The 18771-nt window shown below is 40.5% G+C and overlaps 1 protein-coding gene across 2 annotated transcripts in view; it reads right to left on the reverse strand.

Moving 5' to 3' along the window:
- Window positions 1–2486: 2486 nt before the first annotated feature.
- The window catches only part of LOC121927535 (dimethylaniline monooxygenase [N-oxide-forming] 2-like), a 53665-nt gene continuing 37380 nt past the window's right edge, over window positions 2487–18771 (reverse strand). For both annotated transcript variants that reach the window (XM_042461221.1, XM_042461222.1), the window contains exons 6-8: window positions 8068–8423; window positions 6767–6839; window positions 2487–3043 (exon numbers count right to left, since the gene is read on the reverse strand). In XM_042461221.1, coding sequence (XP_042317155.1) covers window positions 2701–3043; window positions 6767–6839; window positions 8068–8423 — 772 coding nt within the window. In that variant the 3' untranslated portion in view covers window positions 2487–2700. The remainder of the gene's footprint in view (window positions 3044–6766; window positions 6840–8067; window positions 8424–18771) is intronic.

Below are 18771 nucleotides of genomic sequence, written 5' to 3' on the forward strand. Positions count from 1 at the left end.
CCCCCCTTTTCCATTTCTTATATATCTCTCATCTAAAACTTAGTTCTGTTGAAAGTCCTTCCTGGTTCCTTGAGACATTTCCCTTTTCCCCTCCTCATTGGAACTGTTTGAAATTGTGCCTTCAGTATTTCCCTTTTGAGAAACTCCCATCCATCCCGGACTCCTTTCTCTTTCAGCATGCCTGATGACAGGATTACCCCCAGTATTTCCCTATGTTTACTGAAATCAGCTCTACTAAAATCTAGAATGAGTGTCTGACTATGCCTGGCTCCTCCTTCCACTGTATAACAAACTCCAGGAGAGCATGATCACTCCCACCTAAGGATCCCATGACTTGTACCTCATTAACCAGGTCATCCCTGTTAGTTAGGATCAGATCTAAAATAGATGATTCCCTTGTTGCCTCTTCCACTGTTTGGACAATGAAATTGTCTTCCAGGCAAGTGAGGGATTTGGTAGAAGTTAACATTTTGGCTGAGTTTGACTTCCACCAAATATCAGGACAGTTGAAGTCAACCATCACTACTACATCTCTCCTTTGGGAGAGTGTGGTCATCTGTTCCAGAAAGGCATAATCCAATTCCTCAGTCTGACTTGGGGGTCTGTAGTAGACTTCCACCATGACATCCCTGTTGTTTCTTTCCCCCTTGATTTTAATCCAGAAGTTCTCCACCTTGCTTCTGGAATTTAAGTCTTGAAACTCTTCACAAGTCTAAACATCCCTGACATATAATACTATTCCTCATCAAACCAGTGTACCACATTAGCACCTCAGCTATGAGAAGTTTTATGCAGTGATTTTAAAGTATTTTTGTTGTTGTGTGCCTTCAAGTTGTTTGTGAGATACGACAACCCTAAGGCAACCCTTTCATGGGGTTTTCTTGGCACATTTCTTAAGAGGGTTCAAATCCCTGTTCAGCCATGGAACCCTACTTTGTTGATCTGTTTCAATACTTCATCTCCTGGCCATTGTAGCTTTAGACATGCCTTGGGAAAACCCTTAAGTTCAATAAGCCTCTTTGTTGTTTGTGCTATGAAAGATACATGGAATACCAGCTCTGGAATGTGAGTGTTTACTTTATCTTGAAGAAACATAACTTAGAACTTTGATTCATACTTCTAATTCTTATTACTTAAGTGACCTAGGCCACTGCCTTTGACTGCAAAAATGGTTTCCAGTTGGGCTGAAAAAATGTTACATTTTAGCCTCAGTGGGAGATTTTTATAGAATTAAAAATGAGCAATTGTAGGGCCTTGAAAACTCATCTTGTAACCTTGGGTAAGTCACACACTCTCAGCCCCAGATAACCCAATGATAGGTTCACTGTAGGGTTGCCATAAGTTGAAAACAACTTTAAGGCACAAAACAACAAAAGAAAAACAGATAGTTGAATACCCTACACTATTCTGTGAGGAAACATTTTGAAATTTTATCCCTTTGCCCCTCCCTTTCTTCAACTGAATAATATGCTTTTCATATGATTGTGCATACACTTAATTTTAAAAAGGTGGCCAATCTTTCTTAAAGGTGTAAAGAAAATTGCTGCAGACTGCATGGTCTCAGCTACTACCATTTGTTTTATTCCCATTGCCTCTAGATCCTGCCCCTGGAGCAATAATGCTGGTGGCAGTTGCAGGAACAGCACCGTCTTTTTCAGTACCTGCCAATCTCCACCTGGCCTTGCTGCCTACCCCTTTTCTGTCTGGTCCTTTCTGGGACCCACTAGGTTGATTTTGTAAAGCCACCAGAAATCAGTTTTACACAGAACTCTCTTAGTCAACAGTGCTCACCAGCTTGCTAATCTTCACTCAGGACTTTATCACACGGGGGGAAATTGGGGAGAAAATCAGGGGTTTAACTGTCATTATTCTGGGAAAGTCACGTGACCGCAGGAAGATTTTCACCCACATCCCGATTAAAGAGGACCTATCCCGGGAATAACCAAGTAATAACCAGCAACAAATCATTCACAGGATTTCCCTGTGAATGATTTATTGGTGGTTATTACCTGGTTATTGCTGGGATAAGTCCTCTTTAATTGTGACGTTGTATGAAAATCTTCAGCGGGATCATACAACTTTCATGGGATAATGACAGTTTAAACCCCTGCTTGTCCCCGATTTTCTGCATGTGATAAAATCCTCAGACTTTTGTTCTCTCTGAGATAGAAAGATGGATGAACAGACAGTAATTACAAGCATATCTACAAATGCATACATACAGACATATATTGGTGTATTTCTGCACACACCCTTCATATTACAGAATTTATTAAAGAAAGAAAATCATTTTTTTTCCATTTGTGAATATATATGCAGAAGCTAAAAGCACTGGAGGCCTGACTGCAGCCTTGGAGTCAATGGCCTGTTACAGACTGCCAAAATAAAGCTGCTTTGGGTCTCTTTGGAAGTATGCTGTTTAAATGCTGCATGCATCCTAAGAATCCAGAAGCTGCACCAAAGCTGCACTTCAGTGCTTAGGAATGGAGTGTGGCTTTGGCGCGACCTCCGGACTCTTAGGACCCATGCATCATTTAAACAGCATACCTCCAAAGAGACCCGAAGCAGCTTTATTTTGGCAATCTGTAACAGGCCAATGAATCTTGCAGTGATTCAGCAGATGCACAGTTAGTCTGATCATTATAGGAGGAAGTGCCATACATAACTATTCCAATCTGAATTCAAGTTATCAGTCTTGCATTACTGGGTGGAGATCAGAAATACAGCAGCCAAGAGGACAATGATACTGATGATTTTAAGCAGGAAGAATTGGTGTGCAGAGTTGTCCACAACTCGGGTTTTGGTGGGTTTGATGATCCGCTCCCCTTGGGTGAGGATGGCATTTCTGGCACCAGACCACTTTCCTGGTCCCATCAGACGGAACTGGAATGGGCTACAAGGCCCAAAGAAGATGGTAATGGCCAACTTGGGATCCCTCAGCAGCAGTGAGAACAGATCTGGCTTTGATCCTGTTTCAAAAGCAAGCTCATCCAGGTACTCAATGAAATCTGTTTGGATTGACTGGCTGCGGCTGGTGCCAAACCTTTGGAAGTGGAGAAGGCAGAGAAGCAGAAATTACAACCACATATCATAGGTTGGAGATACTACATAGTGTTATTCTAGATGATCAATTTGGGCAAGAATAACATAGTGAAGAGAATCAGCATGGTGTAGTAGTTTGTGAGCCAGACTAGAGCTGCATCTGCACTGCAGAAATAATCCAGTTTGACACTACTTTAGCTCCCATGGCTTAATGTTATGAAATTCTGGAAATTGTAAGTTTTGATATATGTCTCTGTGTATTACTTTTGATCATAAAGGAAACAAAAAAGAAGAAGAAGAAAAGGTTAATACATAGAACATATGAATTTATATATATTACAATAGAGAAGTAATACAATACAGAAAAAGAATGAAAAATAAAAATAAAAAACAGGAAAAATCAAAGAAAAATGTGAGCAATTAACCAATAATACTTACCACCCAAGTGAATTTTATGGCTTTCCATTCATCTGTCTTGCAGTTTTATATATACAGTGCGCCCATGCCATACACGGCTTCACTTACGTGGCTTTCAGCATACACTGAAGCCATGGTAGAATTTAATGAATGGTGCGTGCACCGCACAGCACCCATGTGCCCCATTATTTTCAATGGGGTGTGAGCATACACAGTTTTCCCCTTATGTGGAGTGGGTGGGTGGGTGGGGCAGAACAGATCCCCTGCATAAGGGAAGGGACCCCTGGAAGTCTTTAAACAGAGGCTTGATGGCAATCTGTCGGTGATGCTTTGATTGAGATTTCTTACATAGCAGGGGGTTGGACTGGATGGCCCTTGTGGTCTCTTCCAACTTTACAATTTTATCATTCTATGACCACTGTACATATCATGGTATTACTTCTCTACAAACAAGAGAAATAGGAGAAAGAAAACAAAAGAGAAAAGTTGTTCTGACTTACAGCAACATTAAGGTAAATGTATGTGCAGGTTATCTTGCCAGAATTTCAGTGGGGGGTTGCCATTGCCTTCCTCTGAGGCTGAGAGAGTGTGACTTGCCCAAGGCCATACCTCAACACATTCTAGGAATTATGTGAATTGTAGTTGAGCAGTGAATGTCATCATGTCTTGTTGCGGTCTCTGAGTGGATGATTCACTGGCATCTGAAGCTAAACATGGCCAAAACTGAGCTACTTGTCTTCCCACCCAACCCTCTTTGCAATGTTCTTTGTCAATTACAGTGAATGACATTTCTATTCAATCTGTCAATGAGGCCTGTAGTCTTGGTTTCCTATTTGACTCTTTGTTATCGTTCACCCCACAGATCCAGGCTACAGCCAAGGCATTCAGATTCTTTCTTTATAATCTCATCAGAATTTGACTGTTTCTATTTGCTTCAACGGCGAAGACTTTGGTGCATGCACTGATGATATCACACCTGGATTATTGCAACTCATTGCTAGTGGGTCTTCCTATTTCCCACCTTAGCCCCCTAATCTCTGGGCAACTCTCAGCAGCCAGGATCGTTTTCTCTGCCTGTCGCTTTAATCATGTTACCCCCTTATTGTTATCCCTCTATTGGCACCCCATTCCTTTCAGAATCTGATATAAAATTCTTCTCCTGACCTTTAAAGCCCTTCATGGCTTGGAACCTCTTATTTGCCAATGCTCATTACTCCTTACTGCCCTCCACACAAATTGGGCTCTTATGGGATCTTATGGGTCTTCTGACCCAGTCAAGGGTCTCCCTCTCCCTTGCTGGAATCAGCCCCTTCTCCTGTGTTGCTCCTCAATCTCCTCCCCACACAATAATAATAATAATAATAATAATAATAATAATAATAATAATAGGCTGGTTACAATAAAAGAAATAAAAACACATAATCAATACATAACTCAACAGAATAAACAACTAGACAATCCCAACCCCTCCACCAACAGCAAAATAATAACAATCAAATACAAATTACATGGTTAAAATAAATAATTATAAACAGTTGAAATGGGCAAATGGAGTAGGATAACCAGGGGAAGATGGGGTATCATTTGATGGGACATCAGTCTGGGAAATCCTGCCAGAAGAGATCCATCTTGACTGCCATTTTAAAGGTGTCCAAGGTGGTAATATGACAGATCTCATCCAGCAGGTCATTCCACACTTTCAGAGCAGCTGATGAGAAGATCCTCTGGGAGACTTCAGCCAACCTGGTCTTCCTAGGCTGCAGTAAATTGTTCTCAAAAGTCCTGAGTGTGCAGGGTGGATTGTAGGAGAGGAGGCATTTCTGCAAGTAAGCTGGACCCAAGTCATGTAGGGCTTTAAAGGAGCAATTAAGAACTATTACTTTCTTGGCTAATTTTAAGGCCAAATTGAAGATATTCTTGTTTAGGGAGGCATTCCAAATTACTGGTTGTTAATCTGCTGCTTACTCTGTCTTTATTGTATACTAGTTAGTATTATTTTAGAGATATTTTAATCATATAATGTTGTTGTTTTAGACTGTATGCCACTTGGCAGATTTTTATTCTTTTATTCTTATTTTATTTGACCCTTACTATGTAAAGCGCCATGCAAAATTTACACCACTCTATAAATAAATGTTAATAAATAATAATAACATTTAGCTTTCTCTGTCAGAGAGCTCTTGTTACACAACAAACTACAATTTCCAGAATTCCATAGCATTGATCCAGGGTAGTTAAAGTGGTATCAAACTGCATTATTCCTGCTGTGTGGATGACATTTAGGACTCTGGGAGACCAGAGTCTGAATCCCTGCTTGGTTGTGGAAATCTCTGAGATTACCTAGGGCAAGGGACATTGTCTCAGCCTCAAATGAAGGCCATAGCAACCCCGCTCTGAAATCTTGGCATGACAACCCTCCGATACATTCACCTTAGTGTTGCCAGAAGTCAGAAATGACTTGAACTCACAATACCATCACCATCATCAGAATTTAGTGAAATAACTAATAATTTCTACTCTGAAGATAGGCTTCACATTTTAATACAGTATCCCTCATATGACAGAGCAAATAAAATGTGCTGGAATGTTAAGGTAATTTCTGTTAAAATACTGTGCTAAAATAATTAACCAATCTGTCTAGATTAGTATTATTCAGAAAAAATAAACAAGCAAGCAAACATCAGGTACTATCCAGTTTCCAAAATCAAGTTTGCTTTCCTGATTTTCTCTCCATTCTTCCCTTAAAAAATGGGAAGTATTTTAAATAATTTTCATTTTACACACCCTATCAATGCTCAAAACAGGTTTCTCTGCAGGGTTAAATGATTAAGAAGGAATATGTACAATATAAATATAATCTTCCCATTTTATTTGAAGTAGAGATAAAGCAGAGTCCATTGAATTTATCTGCATTTGGGAGTTTTGTGTCACTTGAAGACCCTACCAAAGTGCCTCGAGGAACTCATTTCATGATGTTCTCTCTTTCGCTCTTTCTTTTTCTCTCTCTCCAAAACAGCAACATTACCAGTAAACAACTTCTAAAGTGCATTGGTAACTGCCTTTTGAAAGCAGTTAGCTATGCTTCCAGGAAGCACTCTGCTAAAACAGAGTAGTACTTAACAAGATAAGAAAACCAGGATAGAAATTAGTAAGCCCTCAGACTGCCTTGTAAAAAATGTAAGTAGCTCTCACAAGTCTCAAAGTCACCTGATCTTTGTCATAATGAAGGTTTTTCATTTTAATGCCCACACCTTGTTTTTGCAATGTCTGAAGAGGATTACGATAAAGCATAGGATATTTTACTTACCATTTGATTCTCTTCTTATTCCTTTTGATGTTGTCAGCCACCATTGTGCTCTCTGAAGGCAAAGAACTCAGTCCTAAAAAGGAAAGGAAAAGTTGGACAGTGAAGGTATCTCACTACACTGCATCACTTCCTCCTCAAATTCACAGATTATCATACACATATGGGATAGGGATGGGATCACTCCCCTGTCCTTATTTCATTCATGACAATGATCACGCAAAAGCCTTTCATAGTGCTGATCCTGATTCACAGTGCTGATCTTGTCATTATCCTGTCATTGAAGCAGCATTGCATAAATGTGAACTCCTGTTAATAAAAAATGCCAGGCAATCCTGTCTCAATGATGGAACAATGATGGGACAATGATAGGGCACTACTCCTCCGCCTCCTCACCACCGGCACCTCCGGGGGAAAGGCCAGGTGCTGCTCCTGGAGGCCTCTTGGCCTCCAGGAGCAGCACCCGGCCTTTTCTCTGGCCATGGTGGTGAGGAGACTGAGGCAGCAGCGCAGCAGCACCAGAGGCCTCCTCGGCTTCCTCGCCGCCATAGCCACCACAGAAGGGCTGGGTGGGGGGAGGTTGGAGTCCTCTTGGCCTCCAGTCTGCCACATGGCCCCTGTGCAGAGGTGGTGGTGGAGAGGAGGCCGAGGAGGCCTCTGGTGCTGCTCCTCCGCCAAGGCTGCGGAAGGGCCAGGTGGCAGGCTGGAGGCTTCTTGGTCTCCAAAACCCCCACCCGGCCTTCACTCCAGCCGTGCCAGGAAGGAGGCCCAGGCAGCGGCCACGAAGAAAGGTAAGGCGGGAGGGAGGGAAAGAAAGAGTTGGGGAGAAGGTAGGGAAGGGACTTTTGTCCCCAATGGCAATGCACGCGCACCGCCATTGGGGACAATTTCCCGGATTTTCCATGCGCGTATACTCAAATCCATGCATGGCAAATCCGCATATAAGGAGGGCCCACTGTATTAGCTATTCCTCCTAATTTGGTGTCATCTGCAAATATGACCCCAATTCTGTCATCCAAGTCATTGATAAAGATGTTGAATAACACTGGGCCCAGGTCAGAGCCCTGTGCGACCCCACTGGTCACTTCTCTCCAGAATGAAAAGGAGCCATTGTTGAGCACCCTTTGGACAATGTATTGCTTTCCTGCTTACCCTCGCTACCTCCATTTCCATCTACTTTCTCTCTTGCTTCCTGTGTGTCAAATTTTAAACCATAAGCTCTTTGAGGAAGGAGTCTATCCTTTCATATTCTGTGAAGTGCTAAAATGTATTAAATGGATTGTTAATCACTTCCATAATCTCACCTTTAAAAATTCTGGTAGCCCAGCGGGCTTGCAGCTCTGAAGTAGGCATGATTGGCCCAAGGGGCTGGATGAGGCCAATAACTGCCAATGTTGCTTTCTCCAAATGTGGGGGGAAAACATGTTTATACAAAGAGACACGGTTGTCAGACACCTCTATCACTGACTTGTCCACAAATGGGAATGCAACACTGTATCCTGTTGCAAAAATGACAATATCAACATTCTTTTCTACACTCCCATCTTCAAAAATGGCAGATGTTTCAGTAAATTCCTTGATAAGTGGTTTCACAGTAACAGCTCCACACAGGATACGGCTTGGCAGGTCATCATTGAACACTGGTTCTTTCATCAGTGACCTAGAAAGCAAAAGATAATGGAGACACCTATATTGATTAGAGACTGGAAAAGATTATCTTTTCTTGTTGTTATTGTTATTTGTAATACACCACTATCATTTTTCAGAGTGCCTCTGGGTCTGTCTTAGGGGTGTCCAGGGCATGAAGCCCCAAGGACACCCCTTTTCCAGGCCACAGGGAAGCAGCATTTTGCCGCTTCTCCATGGCCTGGAGTAGCCCTGGATTGGGGCTTCTGGGCTGCCGGTATTGCTGCCTGGGCCCCAATCCTCCAGGGAAAGGGGCGATCTCTACCACGCCATTGTTTGCATTGTATTGTGTATATTCTTCCAAAACTTATTTGCTAAAGGACATGTTCACCAGATATGAACTAGTGTTCCCTCCTGTTTGTTACACTTCCAACATTTGCTTTTTCCATCTTTTTAAATTTTAGCCAGTCTATTTAGTGAATAATACCACTGGTGTAGCATCTTATAATAATTTTCTTTTAAATTCTTTTATATCAGGGTCTGTCTTAGGGTCATTACACTTTAACATTGTTTTTTATCAATGACTTAAATGATGGGATGGAGATAATTATTATCAAATTTACAGATGACACAAAACTGGGAGGCATGACTGATACATTGGAAGATAAGAACTGAATTCAAGAGGACTTAGATAGTGGTGTCCTTAGGGTTGGTGCCACCTGGTCCGGTCACTCATGGGGGCAGGACTTATGGGGATGGGACTCCCAGCATGCATGGCTGTAAATAACCTGCACACACCTAGGGAGCTGCCACAGCACTCGGGCTGACTCTGCATGGAGTCCGGGTGCAACCCTGAGTCCCAGAACGGAAGAGGAATAGGCTTTCTTTGCTAGGCCGTCAACCTTCTTGGCCTCTCGGTCTGCAGGAGAAGTGGACGCAGCTTTTGGGAGGGCAGTGTTGGTTTCAGGTTTACATTGATTGCACTGCATTTCCTTTGTTTACATGTTGTTGAAAGGAATGTCTTTTGCCAGGTTGACGTGGTTTACAACATTCCTATGGTTTACATACAGGTCTTGCATGACCTAATGCACTGTTTTACCTTTGACTTGAACAGGTTGACTGCTTTGATTAAACTAATAAGCACAGCGCACATGATTTTGGGTTCAACATTTTATTGTGATTAATAAACACAGCTTGTTTGAACCTTACTTGGTGTCATGACACTTCTCTGCCACTGGCTGAAGCTTGTCAGTATAACCCATTTGTTTGATTTGCAGAGACCACGAAGAAGGAGGACAGGTTGCATTCCTATAACGGTATTTCTTTGAGTGGTCATCTGTGCATACATATAAATCCCTCCTGTCCTCCCTTCAGTGTCCTGCTCTTCATTGGTTCATTCTCATGTCACTTACGTGGCGTAAATTTTGGAACTGGGGAAAAAGCAGGAATGCAGGGGGCTTATAAGGGATGGGCAGAGCTACCGCCAAAAAGTTGCAAAGTTAACTTTGCCCACTGATTCCAGAAGTTTTCTGAGCAGTGCTGTACAGGCGCAGTACAACCCATTTGTACATATTCGCAGATGACCACTCAAAGAAATAACGTTACAGGTGTGCAACCTGTCTTTATTTTTAGCCTGCCTCTCCCTGCGGATCAAGGCGGGTTACAATAAAAATAATAAAATATATGATACAGTAAATCATAAAATTTCACAATCCCCAACCCACCATCAACATAAAATATAACAAATAATTACAAATTCAGAAAAGGCAATCAAATTTCAGATTCAAGTTAAAATTAGTTAAAACAGTTAAAAGATAGACAGATAGTAAAAAAAATCAATGGGCAGACGGGGTTATCTTTTATTTTGGGAGGTCAGTCAGTCAGGGAATGCTTGCCAGAAGAGATCAGTCTTGACTGCCTTCTTGACGGCGTCAAGGGTGGTAATCTGACGGATCTCCTCTGGCAAGCCATTCCACAGTTTTGAAGCGGCTGATGAAAAGGTCCTCTAGGAAACAGTAGTGGATCTGGTCTTCTTTGGATGTAGTATGTTCTTCCCAGAGGACCTGAGAATGCAGGGTGGATTGTATGGATTTCTGTAATTATTTCTGTCCAGGGGATCAAGGGAAGGCTTTTTAAATAGTGGTTTAACCACTGCTGTTTTTAAGCTTGATGGAAAACAGCCTTCCCTGAAGGAAGCATTAATTACTGATTTCAACAGCATCTTTGTAGCTTCACCTTCCTGGACAGCAATCCAGGAAGGGCAAGGATTGACAGAGCAGGTTGTCTTTTTCACCTTTCCAAGGAGCTTGTCTACGTCATTGGTCCTCACTGACTCAAACTGATCCAATACAATATTGTAAATGGAGCTACTGGACACCAATCCTGCCGTCTCTGCATCGAAGCCAGTGTCCAAGTCAGCTCTTGTCTGAGGGATTTTACCTGCGTAGTGATCATTAAAGGCTTCACAGTAAGCTATAGCTGGTTCTAATAAAAGGTTCAGGGAGGGAGGCAATTGTGTTAAATCTCTCACCACCCTGAACAGCTCTGCTGGGCAAGACTTCACAGATGCAATAGATGCAGAGAAAAATGACTTCTTCACTGCATCTATTGGAACTTGATAGGATTTAAGAAAATCTCTATGCCATGTCTTGTCAGATATGAACCAAGTTTTCCACCAGCGGCACTCTAGTCATTGTTCAGGCAGCTTCATTCTTCTAAGATCTTCTATGTACCATGGCTTGCGGTTTGAAGCAGGTTGGAAAGGACGCTTGGGAGCAATTATGTCTATAATCCTGGTGAGGTCATTATTCCAGGTGTTAGCCAGGGCTTTGACAGAATCTCTGTCATTACCAACCATAGAACCCTCTAAGGCTTTCTGGAACCTAAAGGTTCCACCAGCCTTCAAGGGCGGACCATTTTAATGGGTCCTCCACCCCCAATGGGGAGATCAGTGGCCTTCAGTCCAACCTTGATCAGGAAATGATCCATCCATGACAATGCAACGATATTAACTATCTCGGCCCATGGCTATGCCTGTTCCGTACAATAGACCGCATACAGGGTATGATCTGTACAATGCATGGGCCCCAAGACAATCTAGGATAGGCCCATATTTGTCATGGAAACCATGGACTCCCAAGCTGCACTTGTGAGAGTTGTTGAACTGGCCTCGAGCGGGATGTTGAAGTCGCCCAGGATTTAAAACCTAGAAGACTCCAACACCAGTTCCGAGACCAGTTGTGTCAGCTCGGCTAGGGAGTCTGTTTGGTTACGGGGTGGACGGTATACCAACAGAATCCCCAGACTATCCTTAGTCTTCAGGTTCAGGTAAATACACTCGATATGGGCCATTTTCTGTACAGGTATTCTGGTCAAAGTGAAGTTGTTATTATGGACCACAGCCACTCCTCTCCCTCGCCCACTTCCCCTTACCTGATCTTTAACGGAATACCCAGCTGGGAGGACCTGAGCCATCATCTGCCAGCCAGGTTTCCGTAATGCATGCCAGATCAGCCTTCTCCTCCACAAGCAGATCATGTATTATGTGGATTTTATTTTTAACTGACCTGGCATTACACAAGAGCAGGGATAGGTTCTGTGATAAGGTTGGCATGATCTCCAGTTCTTTTGGGGTAACAAGGTGAAAGGATGAAAAGATTGGTGTAAAGTCATCTATTATATTAAGAAGAAATGGGGTGAAATAATTCTAGGATAATATCGGTTAGATATGGATCAATTGTGTAAGTGAGAGATAACGTGGGTATAGTAGCTTAGAAAATATGTAATATAAATTAGATACAATAGTTTTTAAAAATCTTTTGTTCTCTTTAAGTGTGGGAAATTGGAGATCAAGTTGTATAAATTGTACTTGTCAATTTTGCTGTTCAAAGTGAACAACTTTTCTTTTTTCCCCCCCCCCCCCAGCTAATCTTATTGGGAGTAAATATCACCATCACACATAACCTTTATAGGCATCTCAAAAACAATACACAATTAAAATTATAACTAAAATTATTTACTAGAATACTTTAAAATTCCTTCCTTATACAAGTTATTCTATGCACTACAGCTGTTCAAATTGTGCCAAATTTTTGTTGCCTCCATTAGAAAATTTGACATCAATCGTGTAATCTGCTCATTACAATCCTCCAATAAATGCACTAGAGTTATATCCATTACACAGTAATTCATTTCCATCAGTTTCATTATCAATTTCTTTCTCGGTTTTTGATACAATGGGCAAAGAAAGACAATATGTTGTAGGGTATCTGGGGATGCTTCACAAAAACATAAACGGTTAGCAAATGGAATTTTCATATATCTCCCCTTAGTAACACAAGAAGGATGGATGTTCAGTCTTGCAAAGAGGAAGGCTTTCCTCGCAGCCTGAAGGGACAATGATTGGAAATACTTTGGTATCTCACCACAACAGGGGGGAATGCCAAATACCAAAGGGGAGCATACTCTGGGAGAGGTAGAATAAATTTTCTTATGTTCCCAACTCAAAAAACAATCCTTAATTGTCTTGAAGCACTCCTGCTCCGTCAATAGGAGTAGAGAGTCCAAATTTAAACCCTTTAGTTTTAGATTATCTTCAAAGGTTTTTGACCACTTAGTATAATAGTTATCAGATAGAAGAAACCAGATTAAACTAGATCTATTTGGTCTATAATAAATAAAATAAATAATAATAAAAGTTTTATTTATATACCGCGCCTTCCTTGGATCAGAGCGGTTTACATACATTATACATTATACATACAATAGGTTAAAAACAAGACAGAGCATTATACAATAAAAATAAAAATAAAAAGCCCCATTAGCCCATCCTCATGGCCACGGAAGAGGAGGGAGGCCCTTAGGATTTTTATGGGGGGAACGCTTGCTGGAATAAAAAGGTCTTCAGATCCTTTTTAAATTGGGCCAGGGAGGTAGTCGAGCAGAGCTCGGCGGGCAGCATGTTCCAAAGGGCCGGGGCGGCGATGGAAAAGGTCCGCCTTGTGACGGAAGAGAGCCTAGCGCCCGGCACCTTCAGTAATAGCTGCCCGGATGTTCTGAGGGTGCGGGACGGAATATACGAGGAGAGGCGGTCCTTCAGGTATCCTGGGCCCAAGCCATTTAGGGCTTTATAGGTAATCACCAACGCCTTATATTGGGCCCGGAAACGAATAGGCAGCCAGTGAAGGTCTTTCAACACCGGTGTTATATGGCTGGTCCTAGAAACTCCAGTGACCAGCCTGGCTGCCATGTTTTGCACCATCTATAGCTTCCGGGTTTGATATAAGGGTTGCCCCATGTAGAGTACAATAATGAATTTTAAGCCAATATTTATATGCCATCAACCAGGCTGTGGTCTCCAGTGAGTCCAAGCCAAGTTCGTCATATAACGTTAAATAATGAACACATGTCGGAATAGATAACAATTTCCTGCAGAACCGAGTTTGAAATCCTTGTTAAAAGCTGTTGCCCATACAGATATACTATATAATATTAGAGGTCTAATTTTAGCTTTATAAGAGAGGAATATATGTAAATAATCAAGGGTGATAGAAGTCAGTTCTTTATGGAGTCTTGATCTTTGTATACTTGTTCTTTATATCTTATTTCCGTTATAGCTCTCTTTTCTTTTGTCTTTTCTGATTTTTTGGGCTAACCATTTTCCAGGTTTGTTTGCTTCTTCAAAGAGCTGTTGCGTATACTTCCTTAGCTTTTTTCTATTTCATTGGAAAGTTCCTTGTTTAACTCCTTCTGTAATATTTTTATTTCCCATCCTAACCTCTTATTTGTTGGTGTTTCTCTCAGCCCCCCCCCCCCCCGGATTTGGCTTGTTAAGTCCTTTACCCTCTTTTCCACAGCTTTTCTTTTTTCCGCTCCCCATTTTATGAACAGCCCTCTTATTATAGCTTTAGCTGTATCTCTGATTATTATTTTTATGCTGCCTTTCTTATTTTCTATTAAAAATATTTTAGTTCTTCCTTGGCTTTTTTTTTTAATTTTTTTTTTTTTTACAATTGTCTCATCCTTTAGCAATTCTTCATTTAGCCTCCAGTACCTTTCTCTTTTCCTTTCTCTTAATTCTAACTTTACTGGATTATCGTCTGATGTAGTTTTAGGTAAAATCTCTACTTCTTTTATATTTGATAATGTTTTTGATACAATTAACATGTCTATCCTAGACATAGTTTTGTGTCTGTCTGGAAAAAAAATGTGTATCCTTTTTCTGTCCCATTTTTATATCTCCATGTGTCTTCTAACGCACAGTTATTCATCATTTCAAATACTATTTTAGGCAATTTACCACATTGTGTTTTATTATATTTTTCCTGATGTTTTCAGATCTGTCACTCCTGGGATCTGTCACCCTATTCCAGTCCCCTAATATTATTACATTATCTGGTTTTTGTTCAAGTATGTAATCTTGAATATTTCTAAATAATTTCTCCTTATCCTCCAGTGGGGCATAAATACCTATGACTAATAGACTGTTCACTGTTGCTCTCCCAGTGTTTTGGTGAAGTTACTGATACAGGCAACAAAAAACGCCTTAGAACAAGCCCTGGTATAAACAAGCATAATAAAGCTTCTAAACAGCTTAAGATCGATAACTTACTTGCTAATGAGGAAACTGTATTTCAACTACACCTGTAAACTTAAATTTGAAGTTTACAATTCCAACTGCTAACAACTTCCTTGTGTTGGATAAAGAAAATGAGCCTTTAAGTATCTCCCGGGAATGAGCGGCTGTTTCTCATGAAGGAGTGCCCTTGGAGTTAAATAAATAAATAATAAATAAATGAGTCTGTGTGGGAGAAACTGCCAGATACCGAGAAGAAACAATTTACAAAGTAACAATTAAATCCTCCTGCCTTTGCGACAAAACAGTGTCTTTTAACAACTCATACAGTTATTTCAATTTATGAGTGACTAGGGAAAATTGTGCATCAGGTGGAGCTTCTTAAACATTCTTTTGAGACTTTCATGCAGAAGCAAACAGTGCTAAAAGAGAGTTTGGATTACACCAACAGAGAAACATCTAGTAAAGTGGGGAATCCCACCATAAACAACTCTAGGGGCAGTCTACTAGTAATTCCTAAGGAGACGGGGAAAAGAAACCATAGCAGGATTCTACAAGTAAATCAAGTTATGTTGCAAATTGCTTACAGCAGAATAAACAACAATAGATGGAGGTCAAATAGAGTCATTAGAACTTCGCTGAGCCAACTTTTACAGGTACTCCCCTTATGATATTGATATCCTTGCTGTGGAATGGCTTCCTAGTATATCAGCTCATAAGCAAATTCTGTTAATTTTCTAACAATCTACAATTCCTCTTATGTTGATGAAAATGAAGCCTTTTTATCTAACTTTCAAATAATTCCAGCACGGGTTTTTCAAGACCTAACTATATCTCCTTTATTCCCTTATAAGCATAGTAGTGGGGGGCCAACAAAGCAAAGCAAGGCCTGCTTGATAACGCCTAAAAGAATGCCTAAAGGAACCTTGTGTAAGACTGCATTGAAGCCTAGTTCAGTTAAAACTTCCAACATTATGGCAGAGAGGCAGTCCACAGAGAAGCAGGTCACAGACTCAAGCGACTTAATAATCAATGTAGAACAAAATGATATCTCTTCTAGAGTGGACGATCTTAAAAATATGCTGCTCACTACCAAGGATCTGGCCATACCACTGTTGAATTCAGTAACTACTGCTGAGGTCCCCGATGCTGAGAGGGCTTTGGTTAGGAGTCCTATTGATGCCTTATTAATAATAAATGAAAAGTATTTTATAACTACAACTCCAGTAGAACCCTGGGAACCTAAGAGGGTTAATACTATACTTTCTCTGCATGAATAGTCCTACAATTAAAAAGCCCCAGCTCAAACAGAATTTTCAAATACTGGTGATGACATGGACTTGACTACATCAGCTTGACAATTAAGTCTACTATGTTGGAATATCATGGGTTGGGGAAATAAGTTCCATGATGCAGATTTTGCAAACTACGTACACAACTTTTAAATTCTTTGTTTACAAGAGACATGGGCCCTCGAAACTAATTTGCCATCTCTACATGGATTTCAAGCATTTTCTGTTCCTGTGGTTAAAATTTGTACAAGAGGCCATGGTAGTGGTGGTCTCACAATATTTATCTCAGTTGATTTGCACGCCAAGATTCAACCAATAACTAGTGCTTTTCCGCAATGTATACAAGTGCTTGCCATTAAGAGCATGCATTTTGATTCCTTAATCTGTATAAATATTTATTTTCCTCCTAACTTAGCAAAGAATGTAGGTCCTAATAGTATTTGGGATAGTTTATCTGAAACCTTGTCCTCTTTGGAGAGTCAATATCCCTCCACAAGGTTTTTACTTTGTAGAGACTTTAATGCTAGAATTGGAAATGATTTAAGGCAACTGGAGAGTACTAACTACGGACTGACCGCTTATGTCGTACCTGTCCCTAGGGTTTCTCAAGATATAACCATTAACAAATCTGGTTTAAAGTTTATAGAAGTTTTTTCTAAGCATGGATTGCAGTGCCTTAATGGAACCCATTATGATCTGACATCGGGCTCTTACACTTATGTCACCAACAGGGGAGCAAGTACAATAGACTATATAATAGCATCTGCAAATCTGGTACCTGATATTTGTAGATTTGAAGTTATTAATTGAGCCGAAAATGATCATTCCCCACTGTCATTGTTATTTAATTTCCGGACATTTTATTCCCCATGTATTCTCCAAAATTTAAATGGAATTCATATGGGAGAACAGAGAATACGGTGGTCAATTAATTTGGGCACCTCTATTCTTCAGATGTTGGAGAGTATTACTTTCAAGTCCCTACAATCAGCTATTTTAAACTCCAATTCAGATATTTTAGACGTTTTCCAAATTATTATTCAGAAGCTTAGGCCCAAATTGGTGAGTAATAAACAATTCAATCCCAACAAGGTAGTAACTAACAGATGGTTTGATTTGAAATGTCGAAGTGCTTGGAAAGCATTGATGGATTGCTCTCAACAGGTACTTAGAAATAATGATAATATTTCCCCCAACGCTTTAGCTTCTATGAGGTCATTTTACAAGGCACCTTTAAAACAGAATATATATATATAAATATATATATTAGAATAAAATAGAAACAGCACAAGCTGTTACAGAAAAGAATGAGAAGCAGTTTTGGGATATCACTGCTTCTGGCATGAACAGGATCAGACCAGCTATTGTTGGGCACATTACATCACAGCAATGGTATGCCCATTTTAGTAAACTTTATGGAGCTATATATGCAGAACATCAATCCTCTATTGCTTTAAAAACTACTTGTTTGCCTTACTGGCCCCCTGTTTTAAAGTCCGAGATAAAAAAGTTGATGGCAGCTCTTGCATTGAATAAAGGCCCAGGAGAAAATATGATGCCCCCAGAAATATTTAAAACCTTCTCTGAGTGATGGGCTCCAATATTGGCTAAGGTGTTTACCCAAATCAGTAATACAGGGATAACTCCAGTAGGCTGGAAAGAGTGTAGTTGTCCCCATATACAAGAAGGGCGATAAGCAAGATCTCAACAATTATTGGCCTATAAGCCTTTTGGATGTTGATTCTAAGCTATATAGTAAATACCTGTTAAATAGCTTGGTTGAATGGGAATCTAGCAATCAGATAATTCACCCTGAACAAACCGGATTCAGGGAAGGCCAGAGTACTATCGACTATTGTCTGACTCTATGTTTTAGCTCAACAAGGAATCGAGGGTCCCACAAAATATCTATTTGTCGCTTTTATTGATTTAGCAGCAGCTTTTGATTCAATTGATAGAAATTTGTTATGGTGCAAACTGGCCAATATTAACATAGATAACCGCTTGTTGTTTCTAATCAAGGAACTTTATACCAATACAACAGCAAGGATAAGAGTTGGTATCTCTGGTTCACTAACCGATCCTATCCCCACATATAAAGGAGTTAAACAAGGATGCCTTTTGGCACCATCACTTTTTAATTTATATTTGAATGACATCATTCCAGCACTTTCTGGCCCAGAATTTTTTCCACCCACACTTGGGTAAAAAAAGATCTCTATTCTGTTATATGCTGATGATATGGTTTTAATTTCACTCACATGTATAGGTTTGAGAAGGCTAATCTCCAAGCTTGAGGTGTTTTGTTCTAAAGAAAATCTTGCTATCAATTACAATAAAACAAAGGTGAAGGTGTTTGGGAAAAGACACTCTGATTTTTGTTGCTCTATTAATGGTCATCAGATCGAACAATGCCGAGAATTTAAATATCTTGGCATTTACTTTACAGAAAACCTCTCCTGGATGTCCCACATAGAAGCTAGTAGAGCAGTGGCTGTGAGAACTATTGGAGCAAT

This window comes from Sceloporus undulatus, chromosome 4 (assembly GCF_019175285.1).
Source record: "Sceloporus undulatus isolate JIND9_A2432 ecotype Alabama chromosome 4, SceUnd_v1.1, whole genome shotgun sequence".
In the NCBI taxonomy this organism is placed as follows: domain Eukaryota; kingdom Metazoa; phylum Chordata; class Lepidosauria; order Squamata; family Phrynosomatidae; genus Sceloporus; species Sceloporus undulatus.